We start from the raw sequence: 25,019 nt of genomic DNA on the forward strand, positions 1-25,019 counted from the left end.
ACCCAGGGCTTCCCCTTCCACTGGTGCTCTTACTAGGATATTCATTGCTACCTATGAGGTCAGAGTCCAGGGTCAGTCCATGTATAGTCTTTAGGTAGTGGCTTAGTCCCTGGAAGCTCTGGTTGCTTGGCATTGTTGTACTTTTGGGGTCTCGAGCCCCTTCAAGCTCTTCCAGTTCTTTCTCTGATTCCTTCAACAGGGGACCTATTCTCAGTTCAGTGGTTTGCTGCTGGCATTCGCCTCTGTATTTGCTGTATTCTGGCTGTGTCTCTCAGGAGAGATCTACATCCGGCTCCTGTCGGTCTGCACTTCTTTGCTTCATCCATCTTGTCTAATTGGGTGGCTGTATATGTATGGGCCACATGTGGGGCAGGCTCTGAATGGGTGTTCCTTCAGTCTCTGTTTTAATCTTTGCCTCTCCCTTCCCTGCCAAGGGTATTCTTTTTCCTCATTTAAAGAAGGAGTGAAGCATTCACATTTTGATCATCCGTCTTGAGTTTCGTTTGTTCTAGGGATCTAGGGTAATTCAAGCATTTGGGCTAATAGCCACTTATCAATGAGTGCATACCATGTATGTCTTTCTGTGATTGGGTTAGCTCACTCAGGATGATATTTTCCAGTTCCAACCATTTGCCTACGAATTTCATAAACTCGTTGTTTTTGATAGCTGAGTAATATTCCATTGTGTAGATGTACCACATTTTCTGTATCCATTCCTCTGTTGAAGGGCATCTGGGTTCTTTTCATTTTCTGGCTATTATAAATAAGGCTGCGATGAACATAGTGGAGCACGTGTCTCTTTTATATGTTGAGGCATCTTTTGGGTATATGCCCAAGAGAGGTATAGCTGGACCCTCAGGCAGTTCAATGTCCAATTTTCTGAGGAACCTCCAGACTGATTTCCAGAATGGTTTTACCAGTCTGCAATCCCACCAACAATGGAGGAGTGTTCCTCTTTCTCCACATCCTCGCCAGCATCTGCTGTCACCTGAGTTTTTGATCTTAGCCATTCTCACTGGTGTGAGGTGAAATCTCAGGGTTGTTTTGATTTGCATTTCCCTTATGACTAAAGATGTTGAACATTTCTTTAGGTGTTTCTCCGCCATTCGGCATTCCTCAGCTGTGAATTCTTTGTTTAGCTCTGAACCCCATTTTTTAATAGGGTTATTTGTTTCCCTGCGGTCTAACTTCTTGAGTTCTTTGTATATTTTGGATATAAGGCCTCTATCTGTTGTAGGATTGGTAAAGATCTTTTCCCAATCTGTTGGTTGCCGTTTTGTCCTAACCACAGTGTCCTTTGCCTTACAGAAGCTTTGCAGTTTTATGAGATCCCATTTGTCGATTCTTGATCTTAGAGCATAAGCCATTGGTGTTTTGTTCAGGAAATTTTTTCCAGTGCCCTAGTTTTTCTTCTATTAGTTTGAGTGTGTCAGGTTTGATGTGGAGGTCCTTGATCCACTTGGACTTAAGCTTTGTACAGGGTGATAAGCATGGATCGATCTGCATTCTTCTACATGTTGCCCTCCAGTTGAACCAGCACCATTTGCTGAAAATGCTATCTTTTTTCCATTGGATGGTTTTGGCTCCTTTGTCAAAAATCAAGTGACCATAGGTGTGTGGGTTCATTTCTGGGTCTTCAATTCTATTCCATTGGTCTATCTGTCTGTCTCTGTACCAATACCATGCAGTTTTTATCACTATTGCTCTGTAATACTGCTTGAGTTCAGGGATAGTGATTCCCCCTGAAGTCCTTTTATTGTTGAGGATAGCTTTAGCTATCCTGGGTTTTTTGTTATTCCAGATGAATTTGCAAATTGTTCTGTCTAACTCTTTGAAGAATTGGATTGGTATTTTGATGGGGATTGCATTGAATCTGTAGATCGCTTTTGGTAAAATGGCCATTTTTACTATATTAATCCTGCCAATCCATGAGCATGGGAGATCTTTCCATCTTCTGAGGTCTTCTTCAATTTCTTTCTTCACAGTCTTGAAGTTCTTATTGTACAGATCTTTTACTTGCTTGGTTAAAGTCACACCGAGGTACTTTATATTATTTGGGTCTATTATGAAGGGTGTCGTTTCCCTAATTTCTTTCTCGGCTTGTTTCTCTTTTGTATAGAGGAAGGCAACTGATTTATTTGAGTTAATTTTATACCCAGCCACTTTGCTGAAGTTGTTTATCAGCTTTAGTAGTTCTCTGGTGGAACTTTTGGGATCACTTAAATATACTATCATGTCATCTGCAAATAGTGATATTTTGACCTCTTCTTTTCCGATCTGTATCCCCTTGATCTCCTTTTGTTGTCTGATTGCTCTGGCTAGAACTTCAAGAACTATATTGAATAAGTAGGGAGAGAGTGGGCAGCCTTGTCTAGTCCCTGATTTTAATGGGATTGCTTCAAGTTTCTCTCCATTTAGTTTAATGTTAGCAACTGGTTTGCTGTATATGGCTTTTACTATGTTTAGGTATGGGCCTTGAATTCCTATTCTTTCCAGGACTTTTATCATGAAGGGGTGTTGAATTTTGTCAAATGCTTTCTCAGCATCTAATGAAATGATCATGTGGTTCTGTTCTTTCAGTTTGTTTATATAATGGATCACGTTGATGGTTTTTCTTATATTAAACCATCCCTGCATGCCTGGGATGAAGCCTACTTGATCATGGTGGATGATTGTTTTGATGTGCTCTTGGATTCGGTTTGCCAGAATTTTATTGAGTATTTTTGCGTCGACATTCATAAGGGAAATTGGTCTGAAGTTCTCTTTCTTTGTTGTGTCTTTGTGTGGTTTAGGTATAAGAGTAATTGTGGCTTCATAGAAGGAATTCGGTAGGGCTCCATCTGTTTCAATTTTGTGGACTAGTTTGGATAATATTGGTATGAGGTCTTCTATGAAGGTTTGATAGAATTCTGCACTAAACCCGTCTGGACCTGGGCTCTTTTTGGTTGGGAGACCTTTAATGACTGCTTCTATTTCCTTAGGAGTTATGGGGTTGTTTAACTGGTTTATCTGTTCCTGATTTAACTTCGATACCTGGTATCTGTCTAGGGAATTGTCCATTTCCTGAAGATTTTCAAATTTTGTTGAATATAGGTTTTTATAGTAAGATCTGATGATTTTTTGAATTTCCTCTGAATCTGTAGTTATGTCTCCCTTTTCATTTCTGATTTTGTTAATTTGGACGCACTCTCTGTGTCCTCTCGTTAGTCTGGCTAAGGGTTTATCTATCTTGTTGATTTTTCTCAAAGAACCAACTTTTGGTTCTGTTGATTCTTTCTATGGTCCTTTTTGTTTCTACTTGGTTGATTTCAGCTCTGAGTTTGATTATTTCCCGCCTTCCACTCCTCCTGGGTGTATTTGCTTCTTTTTGTTCTAGAGCTTTTAGGTGTGCTGTCAAGCTGCTGACATATGCTCTTTCCTGTTTCTTTCTGCAGGCACTCAGCGCTATGAGTTTTCCTCTTAGCACAGCTTTCATTGTGTCCCATAAGTTTGAGTATGTTGTATCTTCATTTTCATTAAATTCTAAAAAGTTTTTAATTTCTTTCTTTATTTCTTCCTTGACCAGGTTATCATTGAGTAGAGCATTGTTCAATTTCCACGTATATGTGGGCATTCTTCCCTTATTGTTATTGAAGACCAGTTTTAGGCCGTGGTGGTCCGATAGCACGCATGGGATTATTTCTATCTTTCTGTACCTGTTGAGGCCCGTTTTTTGACCAATTATATGGTCAATTTTGGAGAAAGTACCATGAGGAGCTGAGAAGAAGGTATATCCTTTTGCTTTAGGATAGAATGTTCTATAAATATCCGTTAAGTCCATTTGGCTCATGACTTCTCTTAGTCTGTCGACATCACTGTTTAATTTCTGTTTCCATGATCTGTCCATTGATGAGAGTGGGGTGTTGAAATCTCCCACTATTATTGTGTGAGGTGCAATGTGTGTTTTGAGCTTTAGTAAGGTTTCTTTTACGTATGTAGGTGCCCTTGTATTTGGGGCATAGATATTTAGGATTGAGAGTTCATCTTGGTGGATTTTTCCTTTGATGAATATGAAGTGTCCTTCCTTATCTTTTTTGATGACTTTTAGTTGGAAATTGATTTTATTTGATATTAGAATGGCTACTCCAGCTTGCTTCTTCTGACCATTTGCTTGGAAAGTTGTTTTCCAGCCTTTGACTCTGAGGTAGTGTTTGTCTTTGTCTCTGAGATGTGTTTCCTGTAGGCAGCAGAATGCATGTTTATCCATGGGCACACAAGATCTGTAAGAGTTTGATGCTTTAATTAACATTTAAAAAAGAAAACATTTACACATTCATGTAGATTGCCATTGGCTGCACCAGGAATTGTGCCCAAGTGTGCTAGCCCACCCATTGCTCCTCCTCAGAACCGGTGAAGAAACCAGAATACAGAGTAACTCGTTTAGATGAATATCTAAGGGACTGTTATGTATAAATTTGAATATGGTTTAAGGAAAGGTATTTACAGAATAATAAATTAATTGAAGGAACATGTAAGCAAAACAGAATTTGCCTTGTTGATTCCATTAAGTCACCATAAAACCTCATTAAAAAGAGTGGAGTGAAAAATTAATCCATTTCAGTTGGTAAAAATATAGTTAGAGGGAAATATGTCTTCATAGTTAAAATATACTGCAAAATATACTCTCTTGTGTGTTTCAAGGCCCATTTTTGTGAATAATTTTTGTTTCCTTGTATTACTATATCTGTTTTTGCTTTATAGTTACCTAAATATTGGAATTAGAAGGCCTTATGGAGAAGACCAGTCTTGACTAGGTATCAGAGAGAACGCCTAAGAGAATGCTGAACGTACACTTCAGCTTGAGAAAGCACATAGCTAATCGGAAAGGGAAAGAAAGAGAAATGAAATTTCCAATTAGAGTCGGAAGTGGGCAAATATTTATGACTGTATATTTTCTAGTTTAATGAAGCAGTAACTGAAAGAGAAACCTGCACTCCTATGTGTGCAGTTATTTGTTAAATTAAATGTAGCCAAGCATGGTATGTGTATATTGGATACTCCAATGGATCTTACAAATAAAAAATTGTTAATTAAGCTTTAATTTCTTATAAAGCCATGAGGTCAATATAGGCAGATGGTATACTCTAGAAGCTAAAATATTCAAGAAGAGAACATGGCTATCGCTCTGTCAGGCAAGTGCTTCACAAGCATGAGGATCTGAATTCAGATCCCCAGCACACGCTCATCACTACAGTTTGCAACTCCAGGGCTGAGAAGTTGGAAGCAGGGTCTCTAGAGCATATTGGCTAGCCAGCCTCTTATGTTTAGCCTTTCTGCCTCTCTCTTCTTCATGTTAAAACATGAAGTGTACCACATGCACATATTTTTTTTTGCTAGATTCTGCATATGAGAGAAAACGTGATTTCTTTCTGTGACTTCACTTAATTCTATTACACACACAAAATATTGTAACAGATTTTAACCCAGATGACTTCTGATTGCTGTATAGTTCAAGTATGGATGAAGCAGGGAGGCGCCTAGTAACCAAAAGAGATTGTTTGTCTTAACAAGTGAAATTGTAATGATGTTGTGTGAAATGAGGTTCATAAGGGTTCAGCCTTTTTTTAAAAAAGTCTTCCCAGTCCTTAGTACCAAGGGGAGAAGTATTCTATGCTGTACTACAATTCATATGCTACTACAGTTAATTCTCACAGTAGCCTTATCAGACATACAGTATTTCAGTGCTCTGTAAAGGAAATGGAGGTGTTCTGAAGCTTACAGTCACATGGTCAGTTTATAAATAGTAGAGCTAGCTTGTTCATCTTGCTTGTCCGCATGTTCTGTATACTTTAAAGGCTTTATTTAATTGTAATATATACATGTGTTTAAAAAAAGAGTTTTCCTTTTAAAAAAAATTATGAAACCCTATCTGAATCGTTTATTTAAGGATGAACGTGAAGCCAGAGAAAATGTGAAGAGAGAGCAAGATGAGGCTTATCGCCTTTCCCTTGAAGCCGACAGGGCAAAGGTAAGTTTGGTTAAGTTTCTTCTGGAATATAGAACTGAATTCTAAATAGTCTTTGGTTGTCCAAATGCCCTTCCCCCTCCCCCCCCCCCCTCTCTCTCTCTCATCACTTAAAACCCTAAAAAAAAAATGTTAAATTTTCATTAGAGAAAGCTAGGATCAGCTATACAGAAAATAGTTCTACCCATAATTCTCAAATCATCATTCATTTTGACAAAATAAGTTGTATCAGAATCATAAAAATGGTAATAAAATTAGCCTAGTATCTCTTTTATTTGTTTTATAATTAGCGAATGATATAACCCACAGGGGTTTTTACATGTATTGATTTCTATGTGTATGCCAGAGTGTAGAAGTCAGAGGACACCTTGAAAGAGTTAGTTCTTTCCTTTGACCTTGTAGGAATCTACTTCAGGTTGTCAGATGTAGCAGAAGGCACCCTTCGCTGCTAAGTCACTTACCTGCCCAAAATTTAACTTCTGTCTCCTAAAGCAAGTGTCCTACAAGGCATCAGAGAACCACTGAATTTTGAATGTTCATGAGCTAAGTTTCAGTGGAAAGGGAAAAAAATATATCCTAGCTTTTTTGGAGAGCCAGCAAATGGGAATATGCTGGGGATGTTTCCTAATGTGATCTAAATGAACTACACAGAGGAACAGGAGGCCGAACAAGCTAGCCTTCAGAAAGTATCAAGGCATGGAGACAGACAGAGACACAGAGAGAGACAGAGAGAGACGGAGGAGGGGACAAATCAAAAGTGGGGAACAAAAGAAGTGTTCTGATGGTTTTTTGTGGAGTGGGAAGTTGTTGTTGGTTTGGTGTAATTTGGTTTTAGAGACAGTCTCTGTATTCTGGGTTGGCCTTTAATTTGCTATATGGCCAAGAATAAATGTACTTCTGATCCTCCTGCTACTTCCTTCAGAGTGCTAGGATCTAGTGTCACCATGCTTAGTTCAGCTTTTGTGGTGTTGATGCTATTTCTATTCTTATTCCAGAAAAAAAATTGCTATTACCACACTGCCCATGCCATGTAGATTATGTTGAATAAGCCCTTTAGATACAGCGTTTTTCTTTTTCTTCTCCTGCATCCCAGAAGGAGCAACCCAGTTGAATCACATAATACAATAAAAATAAAGTTCCTCATAGCAGAGTTCAGTACTCTGTTAAACATTTATCACAATCCTATATGAGCTTGATTCCTTTGTTTTATTATTTTTATATAGATGTTTATTAAATATTTACTCCTTGTTCATTGTATCATCAGAGAGAAGCTCATGAGAGAGAGATGGCAGAACAGTTTCGTTTGGAGCAGATTCGCAAAGAGCAAGAAGAGGAACGCGAGGTAGGCGTAATTTAAGAAAGCAGTACTATTGCACTTGCTTGTGAGGCTCTTGATATTTTTATAACACAATTTTGCTTTTCCTGAGATCATTTTGGTATTAGAGACCAAACCTGTCTTCAGAAGAATTATTCCTTGATCTAGTGTGAGGAACACTTATTTAAAAACTTGATAAAGTATTAGATTCACTGTTTTCTTTTATCTTTGTTTTTATCCCCCTTTTGTTGCCTTAAATAGCACTTCCCACCATTTTTATATTTTCTTACCCTGAGAATATACTATCAATATTTCTATCCTTTCCCTAAACTTTACCCATCAAAAATAGTGTTGCTTCTACAGTGTCTTGGATTGAGCCTCTAGCTTGTTCAGCTGTTATTTTCCTTTTGTCTACATCATTGAGATAAATGGATGCCTACGTGTAGGAGGAGTAAGGGAAAGAGCATCAGGTGATTCTTTCAGATATATATTTAGAATGCTTTTCTAGACATGAGGTCAGTAACTTGGTTCACTTATTAAAAAAGAAGAAGCTATCTGAGAAGTTATAAAATGCCTAGAGGTCTAACTGAGAAAATGGATTAGTTATCATACTTGGTAAAAGATGCTGTCCTTTCAGTTATTTACTTATTTCACTTGCCTCTGCCTGCCCCTCTCTCTCTCTCTCTCTCTCTCTCTCTCTCTCTCTCTCTCTCTCTCTCTCTCTCTCTGTGTGTGTGTGTGTGTGTGTGTGTGTTGTCTGTATGTGTCTGTGGGTATGTGTGCATGTGCGCGTGCACTCATGCACACACACTGCTAGAGGCTAGAGGATGATCTGTCTACTCTTTATTCATGCTTGCTTGCTTGTTTGCTTGCTTGCTTGCTTGCTTGCTTGCTTGCTTGCTTGCTTGCTTTCTTTCTTTTCTTTTTTTGGCATATCTACTCTTTCCCACATTAAAAAATAACAATAACAACAACAAGAATTTTACCAAACATGAAGGAAAACAAATGATAATAAAACGCTCTCTGCCTACAACAACAAATTAAATCTTAGCAAGAATATACAACATGTCTCTAAAGAAGAGCAAAATCAGCAGGGGGAAAATGTACTAAGTGGCATAGTGTAAATAAAAACAAAATGTTTTTGAAATAAGGCACAGAGGGAAAACATCTTTCGTAGCTTTGATGGACAGACAGTGTAAGAAGTAATATTTGAATCAGATCTTGAATGACATGTTGTCCATGATCTGACACTTACTAAGTTTCTGCCACATATGCAAGCCCTGGTTCTCTAGACAGGAAACAGTTCATTGACCTGCATTTGTCTTAACTCTGTGGCTGTTTTGACTATGCTTATTAGTAATCATGAGAACAAGTCACAACTTATAGAGTTGTCTTCACAGGTAAGAGACATGAAGCTCAGTAAGTCATGTGTAGAAATAGAAACACCTGAGCTTCTCACCTAGATCTTCATGACTATAAAGTTTATGCCCTTCCCCATACTCCCTTGAAGTCTAAGACCATGTGCCATCATCGTTTGTGTCTAGAGTAGCCGTATATGTTGGAATTTTCTAGACTTTATATCCACTATCCTTTTAAGCTATTTCAAGGAATAGTGTTTAAAGGGTTGAGATGACTTATCAAGTAAAGATACATGACACCAAGCCTGACTACTTGAATTTGATCCTTAGACCCTATGTGTTGGAAATAGAGAACTGACTCCCACAGTTGTTCTCTGACCTCCATACATGTGCTCCCCCCCCCCTCTCACACACACACACACACACACACACACACACACACACACACACAATTGATCAATTAATGTAATAAGTAAATATAGTTTTAAAATTTTTAAAAGAATACAGTTTAAAAACTTGAGAGATTCCTGCTCTTTTATGCCCTCTTTCACACATGTTCCCAACCTCCCTCCCATATTTTGATTTGTTTTGTTATTCATTTGTTTGTTTTTGAGACAGTCATACTACCTAGGCCAGAACAGGTAGTATAAACCAGACTAGTCTTGAACTTAGAGATCAACCTGCTTCTGCCCTTTTAAGTACTGAAATTACAGGTATGAGCCAGTTTGCCCTCTCTCTTTCTTAATATGATATCTTTAACCATACTAGTTTGCTCAAATGTCAAGACTATATAATTTGGCCTGGAGAAATGACACAGTGGCTAAGAGCACTGTCTACTTACTCTAACAGAGGGTCTAGGTTCCCAGCACCCACATGGTAGCTCATAACCGACTATAACTCTAATCCTAGGGAATCCAGCACCCTCTTCTGGCTTCTGTAAACACTGGGCACATACCCACGTAGTACACAGACACACATGGAAGCATAACACATAAAATAAAAATAATTTTAAAAGAATTAAAAAAAATAAAAATAAAAAAAATTTTAAGTACACAAAAATTCACTACACATGTTATTGATAGCATAATAGTATATATACTTTCTTCATATAATTTACATAATTTATCCTAGGCTATAATTTTATTTTTCAAGTATTTATAAGTCATATATATCTTCTTATAGAAGACTGCACATATATGCAAATATCCCCAAATCAGAAACCTCTGAAAACTAAAACATTTTAGCCCCAAGCATTTTAGATGAGAGATAATTCTACTTGTATATGCATTCCAGCTGTTAAACATAGGAATCGGCAGTGGGTCATTAAATTAGTTGTTTACGTATTATAAGTTATATTACTTATATAACTTACCATGTTTTAAATGTAAGTTCAGCCATCAAGGAGCTCATTATCTTGTGATGATGTGATGTGAGGAAATGGACAAATATAAAATAAACAGGTAAAGATAGCAGTGTATTTTATAAAAAATCATTAAGACAGTAGAGTGCTGAAAATGTGTGGAGAAAGAAGACAGCTTCTAAACGTAGAAAGACACAAGGAAGACTTCACAGAGGACAGGGTGGCTGGATACCCAGCATGACATGAAGCAGAATGGCAGTTTGACTGGATTCATTGTTGGATGGAGAGCCAGGGGAGAGGCTTTAGATGTGAATACATGGAGAAAGGCACAGAGTTTGCTAAAGAACAGTACAGAACAAACTTAGAGAACAGTTCACTTATTAAAGCTGTTCTTGAAAGAGCCACATTTTAAAGAATTATTGATGGAAAGAATTAACACAAAATTAATCACTTTTACTAGTTTTTTTTTCCCCAAGTATGCTTTTTCCTATCTTATTTTCCTTTCTTTTAAGCTTTGATGCCTCCTGAAATAGAAAAAAATTAAGTAATATTGAAGGCAAGAGAACAGAAATTATGTCAGGTAATGGTGGCACTCACCTTTAATCCCAGATCTTGGGAAGCAGAGGCAGGTGGATCTCTGTGAGTTCAAAGCCAGCTTGGTATACATAGTGAGTTCCAGAACAACCAGAGCTACATGGAGAAAAAGAAAAGAAAGGAAGAGGAGGAGGAAGGAAGCAGAAATTATATTAGTAGGAGCCTTGACACATTCTCTTGAGAATTGCTAGCCCATCATCTTCACTGACATTGCTAATAAGACTCACAAACCTCACCTGTCTTAATGATTATGCGTTTTCATCTACTTCAGAGATATTTACAAAACTCAGATGTTTCTGATAACTGCTACTACCAAACTTATCCAAAGGCCACCTGACTTGAGCCCATGTTCCTGTTTTTAACCTTTCACATAGTCTTAATCAATCCTTTTGCAATTATTGCATGATGCTTCCTAAATTAGCTTCAACCTCAAAATAAAAACTAACATCTTAGATTGAGCTCAGTTAAATCTCTGTAGAATTTCACCTCAAAACTGACAAACTTCCTAAAATGCATATGAAGAAGACTAGAAGTGGTTGAAACAATAATGAAAAAGGAACAAGATTAGAGGACATAGTCTCAGAGTTTAAGACTTCATGTAGTCATTAAAGTTCTAGGAAAAACAAGAGAAAAATCTTCAAGACCTTTGGTTAAGCAAAGATTCCTTAGTAGTAACACCAGTTATGATCCATAAAATAAGTCTTGGGGCTGGAGAGATGACTTGATTAAAGGGAACAAAAATATTCATAGGAGGGGATATGGAGGCAAAGCTTGGAGCAGAGACTGAAAGATCGCCATTCAGAGCCTACCCCACATGTGGCCCATACATGTGTGGTGCGTGTGTGTGTGTGTGTACATACATATATATATATATGTGTGTATGTGTGTGTGTGTGTGTGTGTGTATGTATATATATCCACCAAAACTAGATTAGATTGATGAAACTAAGAAGTGCATGCTGACAGGAGCCAGATACAGCTGTCTCCTGAGAGACACAGTCAGAGCATGTCAAATACAGAGGCGAATGCTAGCAGCAAACCATTGAACTGAGAACAGGATCCCCATTGGAGGAGTTACAGAAAGCATTGAAGGAGCTGAAGGGGCTTGCATCCTCATAAAAACAACAATGCCAGCCAACCAGAGCTCTTAGGGAATAAACCACTACCCAAAAACTATACATGGACTGACCCATGACTCCAACTGTATATGTAGCAGAGGGTGGCCATGTTGGACACCAGGGAAGGAGAAGCCCTTGGTCCTGCCAAGATTGGACCCCCAGTGTAAAAGAATGTCAGGGAGTGGAGGGAAGGGGGGGTGGATGGGGAGGGGAGCATCCTTATAGAAGGGGAGGGGGGATGGCAGCTTATGTCCAGGAAACCGGGAAAAGGAATAACATTTGAAATGTAAATGAAAAATACCCAAAAAAAGAAAAAAGAAAAAGGAAAAAAAAAAAAAAAACAACAACAAATCTGGTATTCTAGAGGATTCAATTTCAGTTCCCAGGACCCATGGTGGGCAGTTCTCAAGTACTGTTAAGTCCAGCCTGTAGAGGATCTGATGCCCTCTTCTGGCCTCTGTGAGCAACTACACTCACATGCATATAACATGCTTAGACAAAAGGCATAACTTTTTTTTTTTTGATCTTTACAAAAATTCTAATAAGACCTCATCGAAATTAAAAATTCTGTGCCTTGGGGATATAGATCAGTGTTAGGGTGTCTGCCTTAGAAGTACAAAGTCCTGGGTTAGGTACATATATATACATACATAAACATGACAGGCTTATTGTCTATAAATTATATCAATTTCAAAGCTGGAGAAAATTCATTAAATTGCCTTTTCAAGCTGAATACATTGTAAATGCACCCTTTCTTTTCTCTCTAACTGCTGACCCCTCTTATTCATTCTGCTCCAGTCACATTGGCAGCGGTGCTGGTCTTCAGCACACCAGTCCCAGAGCCGGGATGTTCACCATGACTCCTCCCTCTGATATTCTCACCTAAATTTTCTTACTGGCTTACAGTGTTGGAAATTATGCTCTTCTTTCATTCTTCCAGTATTCCCACTCTCCATATTTTATATGTAATTGAGTATACATTTTCCTTTATGCATTTTTGCCATGGTCTTTATTTTACCCAGCTAGAGTACTAACATCCATTTGAGCAGAAACTGTTTGTGCTTTGTTGTCGTTGTTGTTGTTGTTGTTGTTGTTGCTGTTGTTGTTGTTGTTGTTCTTTTCCTGTTCTAAAACAGTGCCTAATAAAGGAAATAATCAGGAAGGATTCATGGAATTGATGTTAGCTTTATACTGTTTAACATTGTAAATGGTTATTTGCTACATCTTTACCAAAAGAAGCCTAGAGTATAATGTGCACACATTTTTATGCGTGTGTGTGTGTGTGTGTGTGTGTGTGTGTGTGTGTGTGTGTTAAGCCAGTATTTGGTAAAAATATATTTTTCTGTTTCCTGTTTGTTGAAACGGGATATCTCTGTGCAGCCCTGGCTGTCCTGGAACTCACTCTGTAGACCAAGCTGACCTCAAACTCAGACATCTTCCTGCTTTTGCCTCCCAAGTGCTGGGATTAAAGGTGTGCCTCACCGCTGCTATTTTCTGTTTCTTAAAAAAATAAAAGTGAAATTGTGTAGAAACAGCCTTTTATGGGGATCTGTTCTCAGTGCCTAATTTTACTTTATAAAATGTCCCTATTTCTCATTGTTCAGATGAAATGCTTTAAATAAGATATTTTGAACTCAGAAGACCAGCTTTATCACAAACCTAAAATAATGCAAATAACAAACTATATTTATTGAGCAAACCAAATGAAGTTTAACAGTGCTGTTTACAATGGTTGTTTGAGTTTAGGTGTCCTTTGTGTCATTGTTTTAAAGCATGTTTGCTTACACAAGTCCTTTACATTTAGTTTGTTTGAGACTGAACAACTGCTGTATTTTTTATCCTTTTGCCAGTGAAACAATGCAGTAGTCTCATCTTGGTTTCCTAATGTCTCTTTATTGGTTTCCCCAATGGCCCACTAGTGTGAGATATGAGGTTTGCTTTCATTCACAGAAACGCTGTGGAGACTGCTTACATTGAGGAGCAGATATTGTCTGCAGTGAATAGACTAATGGGCTACTGTTGTTTATTCTCTAGTATAGTCACTTGCACTCAGACAATAATGTAGCATCTGTTACTGCACAGGGAAATGTTAAAATAGAAAGCAAGCAGACAGGTGCGTTAAAGAGAAAGCAGGAGAAAACCAGAAGGCACTGAGTCAGTTCTAATTTGAAGTATGTAAAGGAAGTAATTTCAAGAACAATGGTAGCAACTGTCCTCGGTTGTTCACAGTGTTATGTTCAACATGAGGCACTTGCCACCAACTAAGGGCTGACCAGGTATCACCTCTAAGTACGTTTCTAATACTGCTGTGTTTTATATAAGGACTACCAAGAAGATGTTGTGAGTTTGGGACTCAAACTCGGGTCTTTGTGTATGCTAGGCAAGTGTTCTAGCTTTTCTCTTACATGTGTAATTAGAAAGGCTGTCATTTGCCTAATAGCCAGTATTCCCTTCTCTCTGTCATAACAGAAAGCCTATATTCCTAATGATGTTAAAACTTTTTTAATGTAGTTATTTGTTTAGGTGGCACATTTGGAAGTCAGAAGACAACTCAGAGAAGTCAGTGCTCTTCCTCTACAATGTACATTCCAGGGATTGAACTCAGGTCACAAAGCTTGGTGTCAGCAAGTATCTTTACCTACTGAGCCACCTCACTGGCTCAGATTAATGGTTTTTAAAACTGGCTGTTTGAAGTCAGAATAGTGATGGAGTTTGAAGACAGGGAGCTCCTAGGAAAAGGGCATGATCTGAGACACTTGATCAGGTGCAAGTTTTATAGATATGTTAATGTTCTAGAAGTGTATCAAATATACAATATTTAGGCACTTTTTCTTATGTATGCTACTTAATAAAATTATGGCTAAACAAAAATAACATAATAGCAGTTTGCATATAAAACAATTAAAATACAGACTTTTCTAAAGACATGCATAGAATTACTAGAGATTATTTAGGATGAGGAGAAAGTCTTAGACAGTAACAGCTACACAAGACTGTGAATGTACTTACTGCCACTGAAGTGCACGTTGTGCACACAGTTTAAATGGGGGCAGGCGAGATCTTTGCCAGCGAGTAAAGATGCTTGCCATCAAGCTTCAGGACTTGAGTTCAATCTCCAGAACGCATGGTGAAGAGAATTGACTCCCGCACGTTGTCCTCTGGCATCTACATACATACCATATGCTCTCAGTTACCCACACATGTACATAGATAACACACAAAATAAATACATTTTAAAATTTGAAATGCTTTTAATTAATAGATATAAGCACTCATGTCATTTTTCAATTTTTTAATCATTTTTTTCTTCCCCACCCATTCTCCATAAGTCCATTTATTCCCCTTTTAACACCTAATTTTATCTTCCTAGGCCATCAGACTCTCCTTAGAACAAGCCCTGCCTCCAGAGCCAGAGGAGGAAAATGCGGAGCCTGTTAGCAAGCTTCGGATTCGAACCCCCAGTGGCGAGTTCCTGGAACGCCGTTTCCTGGCCAGCAATAAGCTCCAGATTGTCTTTGATTTTGTGGCTTCCAAGGGATTTCCTTGGGATGAGTTCAAGTTACTGAGCACCTTTCCTAGGAGAGACGTAAGTTCCCTTCCTGCCTCAAAGAATGCTTTCAGCTCATGGGGTCCAGAAAAAGGAAGCCCTGGGCCACTGTAAAATTCCCACAGTCCTTGATTTCTCTCCTTGGGTTTTGGAGGTTGGGTTTCTCAGGCCAGCAGATGTGCTCAGAAGCCTGTGTTAAAAATTAGATCTTAGATCTTTCTTCTGTCACTACTTTCTAGGTGTATAACTAGCCTAACAAGCTTTCCTAAGGTCTCATCTTTGTGTACCTCAGGGCATGCGAAGAATTGTGCTTAACAGCTTAATTATTGGAGTAGAGTTAACACAATTACAGTTTCACTAAGAATGCATTATTACTCTGTGATCGGATTATATTACTAACCTTGAGCATGAATGTCTGTAGTCATAGTGTATATTATTGCAAGATAGTTAATAATTTTATACTATTCTGGGCTAAAGTAGAAATGTACAGTTAGGTAGATTCACAGATGATTAAGTGGTGTGGTTGTGTACAGAAAATGTTGCCTATCATCTCTATGGACAGAACTCTCAGACTGTGTATTTATTTAATCCTTTACTATATACCATATTTATTAGTAACTTAAATACTGAAACTGTGGACAAAGTAGTATTTTATGAAAATATATAGAAGTTCATACCTCTTAATCGAATTAAGGTAAATATATACTAGCATTGTATTATGACTGCCAACAGAAAAGATCACTGCATTTTTAGAGGTGTAAGTCTGGCTAACTAAATGATCCTTTTCAACCCTACACTCAAATTAACTAACCCTGAGAGAATTCTTAAGCTTCATGTTCAAGCAGTCCAGGGCTAATAGGAAAGAGGAGACAGGGGAGTATGTCTTTTGAGGAAATGTTTTCTGGAGAAGGAAAGACCTTTGCAACACTGAGACTGTCTTCAGCTTCTAAAGGCTTGCCATGACCTAAAGATTCTGAGGTTTTGTAAGGTTTTGTGCACAGACCTGGGACCAGTGAGGTGAAAGAGGAGGTGTTCAGCAGACTTATTTCCTGTACCTTCACCAGTTGAGGGTCTCTGTAATCACCATCTACTACAGACATGTAACTGCTCTGATAAAGGCACGAATCTGTGGGCCACACAACTAAGAGTATGTGAGCAGCACAAGCAGGACTTGATGACTTTAGTGGGGCAGATGGAGCAGATGCACAAAGTTGGACAGGAAGGGGAAGTGGCTCTGGGAATGATTGGGGGGGGGGGTGAATATGATCAAAATACACCATGTGAAATTCTCAGAGAATTACAGAGCCTTTATGTAAGGAAGTTAAAGGAGGCAGACGTGGCTCTCATTTAAGAAAGCCTTACCTAGGAAAGAAGCATCTCATGGCTGAAGTGTGGGACTTCCTGTCTTCAGAAATAGCAAGAACTGCTAAGTCCTGTTGGCACATTCCTTTAATCGCAGCACTAGGGAGGTAGAGACAGGGGGATCACCAAGTTTAAAGCCAGTCTAGTCTATAGAGTGAGTTCTAGGACGGCCATAATGACACAGAAAAAAACAAAAAGAGAAAGACAGGAAGAAAGAGCAAGAACTACTCCTTTGACCAGTGTCCCTGCTTTACGTAGAATGAGACTCGCTCAACTCTCAACTTGTATCAACTAAGATACATGGTAAATCTTAATTTTTTGTTCTGATGTGACTCTATTTAACATACTAGAGTCAAGAGTTTGGCCAGAGCATATTGTCCAAACCCTTCACATTAATAGTCAGTTTTGCAGGATAGAGTCAGAAACCAATGGTGTATTTTTAGGTGGATAAGATGAAGGTCCTGCCTCTTATGTCTAATAAGCTCAGGAAACCAGGGTAGACATTAAGTGGTAGCCATTAGTCCTCCCTTCTCTCACTGCTCACTCAACTCCTGCTCCAATCTCTTCTCCTTCATTTATGATGGACACAACCACGCCTGCATATGTTTGTACCACACAGCCAGATGTTGGTGAAGAAGCTACTGTCAAAGGTTTCACGATCATACTTTACATTCTGTGGTGAACTCCTCAGTCTTAGAAATTGCACATTTTGAATAGAAATCACTTTTTCCTGATTCTTTAAGTCTCATCAGTAGGTGCAGAGACTAGAGGACCACCAGTACAGGGACCATCCTGGACTTTAAAATACACTTCTGTTTCTTTGAAATTAATTTTGTTTGGTTGGTTTTGAGACAAGAACTCTGTGTAGCTCTGGATCTCCTGAAACTCACTCTGTATACCAGACTGGCCTTGAACTCACAGAAATCCATTGCCTCCACCTCTCAAGTGCTAGGATTAAAAGTATGAGCCACTACACCCAGCTGAAATTAAATTTTGAAGTTAGTTTTCACAGGATTTGAGATTTATTTATTTTTATATCTTATGGATGTTTTACCTGCATGTATGTCTGCACCACATGTATTCAGTGCCCACTGAGGCCAGGAAAGGGCATTGGATCAGAGAACTACCAGATGAGTGCTGGAAATTGAACCCTTACCCTTAGGAAGAACAGCCAGTACCCTTAACTGCTAAACTGTCTCTCCAGCCGCTGAAAGGATTTATTTTTAAAAGAAACTAAATTTTCTCTTTAGCAGTAACAGGCCTTCTCCCCCACAAGACTGACTGAAACATTACTGTTAAAAGAAACAGGGGGTTCATTGGCCTGCTGCCTGCATGTCTTGAACTGTCTGTCCAAGGCTTTAAGTGCTGCAAGTGCAGGCTGTTGTTAATATGGGCCAGCCTTAAGTGGAGAGCCCACCTCTTAGTCTTAACAGAAAATGTACTTCTAATCTAGCTATATCATACACTCTCGTTTTTCATTATCAGAGAAGGCTGTTCAATGATTTACTTCTCAGTGTCTTACTTAAACCTAATTTTGTTTCAGATCCAAGTCCTTATTACAAGACCAATTTTTATCAAGTTTGGTCCAGTTTCTTAGGGGAAAATATTGACCTAGAGACATTTAGTCAACCTGAAATTAACTGCCAATTTCCAAAGCCCTGTTGACCATGTCCTTCCTTGCTTAAGATTCTGAAGCAGTTTCTGCTACCCTAGTACATAGTACAAGTCCCCTTGGGGGAGTTGAAAACTTAGCAGTCTAGTCCCTTACTACATGTCCAGCCTGATTTCCACCAGCAGGAGATAGGAGACTGCTCATGATTCACTCAAGGCACAGTCACTCTTATGCCTCTATGCTTTATATACTCTCTTAATGTCTCCTTCAATATTCGCCCTCCCCTCACCTATGAGAGGTCAGGTTTTAATGCCAAGTTCACATATCAACCTTTGTGAAGCCCTCCTTCTTCCACGCTGTCTACTATTGCGGCTTATGCATTCTCTCCTTAATAGTACTTGTCATTGTTCAATGATGACTTAAAGAGACAGTCCATATCACAGCCACATCCCTCTGCTACAGTTCCTTCAACTGTGCCTCATACATGAACTTTTGGTAACTCTTGTCAAATGTTGATAACCTCAGGCTCTTCTAAATCTCTCGTTCCTTAGTGAGCTAGAAATCCTATTCCAATTCAGAACAGATGCCTTAGGCCCACCCAGATTCCAGTCCTAAAGTCAGAAAGCCCAGGACTCTGGGCCTCTAGAGTCATAGATGGGCTGACAGTTAATGGCACTTCATCCCTCTCTGAATGCTCTTTCAAGTCGAATGACTAGTGTTTTTACAAAGCTCTCTATAATAGCCATCTGAGTCTACAAGGATTAGGATCTAATTTGTAAAAGTCATCTCAAATTACAGCCAAACTAAAGACTGTTAAAAAGCACATCTTAAGTCCTTGCCTCTTTAATAACAAATAATATAAGACTTAACTATAGGAGTCTTATTGTGTCTTGAGCCTTTTTCCACAAAGCAAAGGCTGGTTTCTCACCAAAGGATCTATTAAATGCTCTTCTGTGCCCGTCTCCCCCAACAATGAAAACATTACATCATATTAAGATTTCCCAGCTGTCCCACTATTTGCTGAATGTCTGCTGGCTATTATACTTCACTGAACTGAGCACTGTGGGATAACCAAAGTAGCAGCAGGCACAGGCCTTCCCCAGAAAAGCTGATTGTCAAAATGGTTTTAGAGTGGGTTTTGTTTGCATTTTGTTAGTAAAAGTCACCAGGAGATAGAATAGTATTTCCTTCCAGAGCTTGAGTCAGTGTGCTATACCATTAGGGGCACAAACTGCACTGGCCCATTTGCCTCTTTTTTGGCATTGTTCTGTGACTGAGTCCTAAAAGGTGAATGACGACACTGACCATAGTTTCCCTCTGCATCTGTAATAGCACAGAGAGCCTTTTTTAGACTTTCTTTCTCATGCTATATGGTGTAAGGTTGTCAGTAACATGCGGCCTTCCTTTTCTGTCCCACTTAGGATCTTCCCACATCTTCCTTTCTCTTTCCTTCCTCCCCGTTCTCCTTTCAATTTCTATTTTACATTTGCCATTTCCTTCCCTTCCTCTCTATTCTTCCTTATTGCTTTATCCCTCATCCTGTCTTCTCTATTTTTCTTCTATGGTCCACTCTTATTTTTCCTACAAGTAGAAAGCTATTTTCTATTTTTACAATGATTAGAAGATGATTCTAGAAAAGGAGGTTGAGGAATGACAAGCAAGTTCTAGGGACCTATGTCCCACTTGCTATAAAAGGCAAAATTACAACAAACTTTCTTATAAGTGTAAAGAGCTTTTGTGATTCATAAAGTGGCTCAGCCTCTATTCTACAATAGAATGTAAGCTTCCACTAAACCTAACACAACTGTGAGTTTCCTAAAGGTAGAATGGGAAAACGGGATAATTAGGAGGGAGAGTCAGGAAACTGCTTAATAACTATGTTACTTCTTTGTCAGGGTTAAAGCAGACAGTGCATCCTTATCCAGACTCAGCTAGATTGGGATGCCAGGAAAGCTTCTGTTCGGGGATCTGTTTGTCACCTTAAAGATTAGTTTGATTGTGGGTCATGTAGCATAAGTGACTTCACTTTCATTTATCATGCTCCATAGGAGCTTAGTGTCCTCCAGTAACTTTGGCTTAGCAGTATTGTTTCACAGTTACCATCTTTGCTTCGGCCTCCTCTATATAAGAGCATGACAAATGCTTTAGGATATTAACATGACTCTCAGTCATGGGCACTTGGCACTTCTCTTCTCAACATGTACTCACACATTTCTTTGAATTTTTGTCATCTCATTCCAAGATGGACCATTTGTTGTGAAGTGGATGGCCACATGCAAACCTTTAAAACTTTAGAGAGAATAAAGTATGCCAGGGAGATGAGTGTTGTGGCTATATGGGAAATAATACCAAAAACTTTTAATATGCACCTTACCAAAAGGCCCCGTGAATCAAACCAAATAGAACTGAATAAATTTAAGATTGAGCTGGATGAAGAATATACTCATATTTAATCAAGTACTTTTGTAATCAATTCTATATAACAAGTGATGTGCAACAAGAACTAGTAGATTTTCCCCGTTCACAATTCTGTTGTCTGGTAATTCATGACTGTGTTAAATCATAGGACATATAAGAACGAATGAGTCCAGTGTCAGGCCCTGTGTAGGTCAGTGTAGAGACCTACAGTGTACAACCAAATCATTATTTTAGGGATCTTACTGAAGTTACTCTCTATGTGAAGTAAAAGTAAAAGATTCCTTAAGTCAGGTAAAGATTTGGATTTAACATAATAGACCTCACACTCCATCAAATTACCTGCAGATACTAATGAGTATGAAATTATAATGTCCTGAGTAAAACTGACAGCATGAGTTTCTCAACTTCTTTTGTTTTGCAGTTTGAATATCTCTGGTTATAGATGAGCAGTTTGCTGGACTCTTTTTATCCCATTCAACAAGCAAGAGTCTTGTACTTTGACATGTATTCAAGTTGTCTCAACTCACCTTATAGAGTTTCAAGAATACTGTAATTCTTTCCTTAAAGAGTTATAGCCAGGTGCTGGAGGAAACTAGAATAATTCAGCACCCAGTCCAGGATGTAGGCTCACAAGACAAGTAACAGTGTAGTATAATTTCCTTTTGAACTGTATTGTTTTCTCACCACCATCACTCCTACCTCCCACATGCACCTAAGATACTCAAAGTAAGACTAATTTGCATGCAAAATTAGTCTGGTCTCATCCAACTTGACCTGAATATTTACATAAGCACTTAAATAGCATTTGACCCCGTAGGCTTTTATTTCCTTTCCTGAAATTTTTAAAATATTATTTATTGTATGTTTATGAGTACCACATGCATGCCTGGTGCCCATGGAGGCCAAAAAAAGGCATCAGATCCCCTGGAATTGAAGTCTTAAACCACCTTACAGGTACTGGGAATTGAACCTAGGTCCCTTGGAAGAGCAACCAGTACTCTTAAAGGGCCATCTATCCAGACCCCTTTGCTGAAATTCTTGAGTCTTGAGCCAAAAGTTTTTTAAACCTGGAAAATCAAACCAAAACACATGTTAAAGTTTGTGTGCTGTGCATATAGATCACAGCACTCTGTGCTGTGCATCAGAGTCTCAAATACAGTGTTCTAGTCAAAGCTTGATAACATAACCAGTGTATCCAGTTGTATCCTGTGATAAAAGGAGCAGTTTCTGATTAAATTTACAGAAACAACTATATTTCACTAAAGTACTCTCAAGTAATTTCTGAATTTTGAGGGATTAGGTAGGAGAGAAAGCAAGTATTTCCATTTCGTTCACAAAAGTTTTTTTTTTTTTTAAACAAATTTGCTGTAGTTTTAGAAAGCTTAAGAAGAAGAAAAATATTTTAGTAAATGTAGAAAACAGAGCTAGGGAAGTAGCTCAGTAGTTAGTAAAGTGCTTGCCCTGCAAGCCAACGGGAGGGAGGGAATGAATTCAGTCCCTAAAACCCATATAACAGCCAGCATGATGGTGCCTGCTTGCAATCCTACCACTGATAAGCAAGGACAGGTGGACCCCTGGGCTTCCTGTGCTGGCCTCACCTACTGGGCAAGCTCCAGGCCAATGAGAGAACCTGTCTCAGAAAACAAGGTAAATAGTTCCTGAAAAACTGTGCTGGGTTTGTTGAAGAACAGACTGACCTGTTGGAGGCAAGCATTTCTTAAATAATGTTTGATGTGGGAGGGCCCAGCTCAGTGTGGGTAGAATCAGCTCTAGGCAGGTGGTCCTTGGTTGTGAAAAAAAGCAGGCTGAGCAGGCAAGGAGAGCAAGCCTGTAAGCAGCATGTCTCCATGGCTTCTGCTTAGTTCCTGCTCTGAATTCTTGCCCTGACTTTCCTTCATTATGGACTGTAAGCTATCAGATGAAATCAACTTTTTCCTTCCCAAGTTGCTTTTGGTCATGGAATTTAATCACAGTACAGGGAATAAAACTAGGACAGGAACCAAGGTTGCCCTCTGCCCCTCCCCACAAAGGTCATATACACATGCACAAAACAAAAGTCTAGAAAACAATGCTTTTTTAAAGGCAGTGTTTCGAGATTTATTTTAAGGCTGTAAAAATCCTTAGTTCTTTCTTTATTAGTTCACTAAGTCTTATGTAGCTAATTCCATTCTGCTTGGTCTTTAGAACTTTCACAGCTCTCAGGTTTTTTTATTAGTTCTGGAACTTATCTAGACCAATGGTGTAATCTTAAGTTACCGTAAGCCTGCATTTTTGTTTCTATAGCATGTAACATTTTAGTATGATAACTGAAATGTTGACTGATTATATTTCAGACTTCTTGGCACTTCAACTTTTAGAAGACAATAATAACAAATCTATGCAAAGATATCTGTCATGGGTTAAATATCATTGTTAATTGACAGTGTTTTCCATGTAGTTAACATTTTTAAAAATCTCATTAGTTCTACAGATACTTTGAGATGTTCCAACGCCCTTTGAAATATCCCAAAATTAGTATGAGGTCAAAAGACTTAGGTTTTGATTTAGGAACATTTGTCAGAGATTTCAAAGGTTTAAACCTCTTGATTAAGATAGGATCACGGGTCATTGAGAGATAATATTCATTTAACCAAAGTGATAATTAGAAAACTTCAAAAGACACATGTAAAAAGTTACATAGTTGTAAATAAAACCTCCAGTTTTTAATGCTCAGGACTCAGTTTTCTCAAATAATAAAAAACAGCAGTGTATGAGGAATCATTTTGATAAAGGGCTGTTTTTTGTTTAGGTCAAATTTCTGTTTTGGGGTTTTTGGTTTGTTTTTTGTTTCTTGCTTTTTGTTTTGTTTTGTTGGTTATTTTGGATTTTGGTTTTAGATCTCTGTAGCCCTGGCTGACTTGAAACTCACTCGGTAAACCAGGCTGGCCTTGAACTCACAGAGATCCTCCTGTTAAGTCATTTTTCTAAAAGTAGTCCCATACTGCCAGCAGACTTACTGCTGTGACAGAGACCCAGGTTCTTTAATAGTAAGGGAAGGCATCACAGAGGACATGAATGGACCCGAACCATGTCCAGGATGTCTAGTGAGAGGAAACAGGTATCATGGAGGTAAAGATGTGATGGTAATTAGACTAGGATCGGAATCTCACTCGCACATGGTTGCTGTTAACACTGGGCAGTTTTCTTAGCTCTACTGAACTTCCACTTTATTGCCTTTGAAAGAAAAATGGCAAAAGGAGATGAGTAAATGGAGGTAGTATGTGTATGACGGGCTTACAGCTTTCAAAGGTTTAAAAGGACAATGAATTCTTCAGAACAAGGATATATTTTGAGGCAGGATCTCACGGTGTAGACAATAATTGCCTTGAACTCATCATATAGTCCAAACTAACAGCACACACCCAGTAATCCCCACCTCAGCCTCCCTACTGCTAGGGTTACAGGAGTGTGACACTGGAGCCCAGCAATGATAGATATTTGTGTTAAAAATATCCAAGTGCTCTGAATGTGTCACTGGAATCAATCAATCTCTCTCTCTCTCTCTCTCTCTCTCTCTCTCTCTCTCTCTCTCACTCTCTCTCTCTCTCTCTGTTGTAGTTATTGTTACTGTTGATTTTTCAAGATAGGGTTTCTCCATGTAACAGTTCTGGCTGCCCTAGAACTTGCTCTGTAGACCAGGCTCGAACTCATAAAGATCTACCTGCCTCTGCCTCCGAGTGTTGGGATTAAAGGCGTGCACCACCACTGCCTGGCCATTGGAATCTTAGTATTTGATTTTTTTAAAGATCATAGAGTTACCAAGGCCAATTCTGTCATTTTAGTGGCTAGTTCTTCCTACATCAATTAATAACCAAGGCAACCCATCACAAACATATCCACAGGCCAGTGAAGCTAGATAATTTCTCAATTGAGGCATTCCTTCCAGGTTGTAGCAAGTTGACATTATTAATATAATAATTTCTCATCTTTGAGAAGCATGAAATCAAAAAAGATCTCATAATGTCTAAGTTTTCGATTTTGTATTTGGCTACATTTATAGCTATCTTCAGCTGCACGCAGCTCGTGGACTGCCAGGTACCCTGGCCTTTAGGAAAAGGATTAAAATTCTGAGCAAGCCATACAGAATTTTTCACACTTTCAAGCCATCTTTCTTCTCACTGGCTTTCTCACCACATGCTCCACCCACTCAAACACAAATACAACTTCTTAAGTAAAGGAAATCAAGACATCTCCTTGTCAGCCTTATGGAATATTTCCATACCTGTATATATTGTGATTTTAAATTAGGTTAACCAACTCTGTCTCTGCAAACATTGTTTCTCTGTGCCAAAA

At 38.7% G+C, this 25,019-nt stretch overlaps 1 protein-coding gene across 3 annotated transcripts in view; it reads left to right on the forward strand.

The window, feature by feature from the left end:
* The window catches only part of Faf1 (Fas associated factor 1), a 363,928-nt gene that overhangs the window by 319,860 nt on the left and 19,049 nt on the right, over positions 1-25,019 (forward strand). For all 3 annotated transcript variants that reach the window (NM_130406.2, XM_063287104.1, XM_039109189.2), the window contains 3 exons: positions 5,927-6,007; positions 7,269-7,346; positions 15,119-15,334. In NM_130406.2, coding sequence (NP_569090.2) covers positions 5,927-6,007; positions 7,269-7,346; positions 15,119-15,334 — 375 coding nt within the window. The remainder of the gene's footprint in view (positions 1-5,926; positions 6,008-7,268; positions 7,347-15,118; positions 15,335-25,019) is intronic.

Source organism: Rattus norvegicus, chromosome 5 (assembly GCF_036323735.1).
Source record: "Rattus norvegicus strain BN/NHsdMcwi chromosome 5, GRCr8, whole genome shotgun sequence".
In the NCBI taxonomy this organism is placed as follows: Eukaryota; Metazoa; Chordata; class Mammalia; order Rodentia; family Muridae; genus Rattus; species Rattus norvegicus.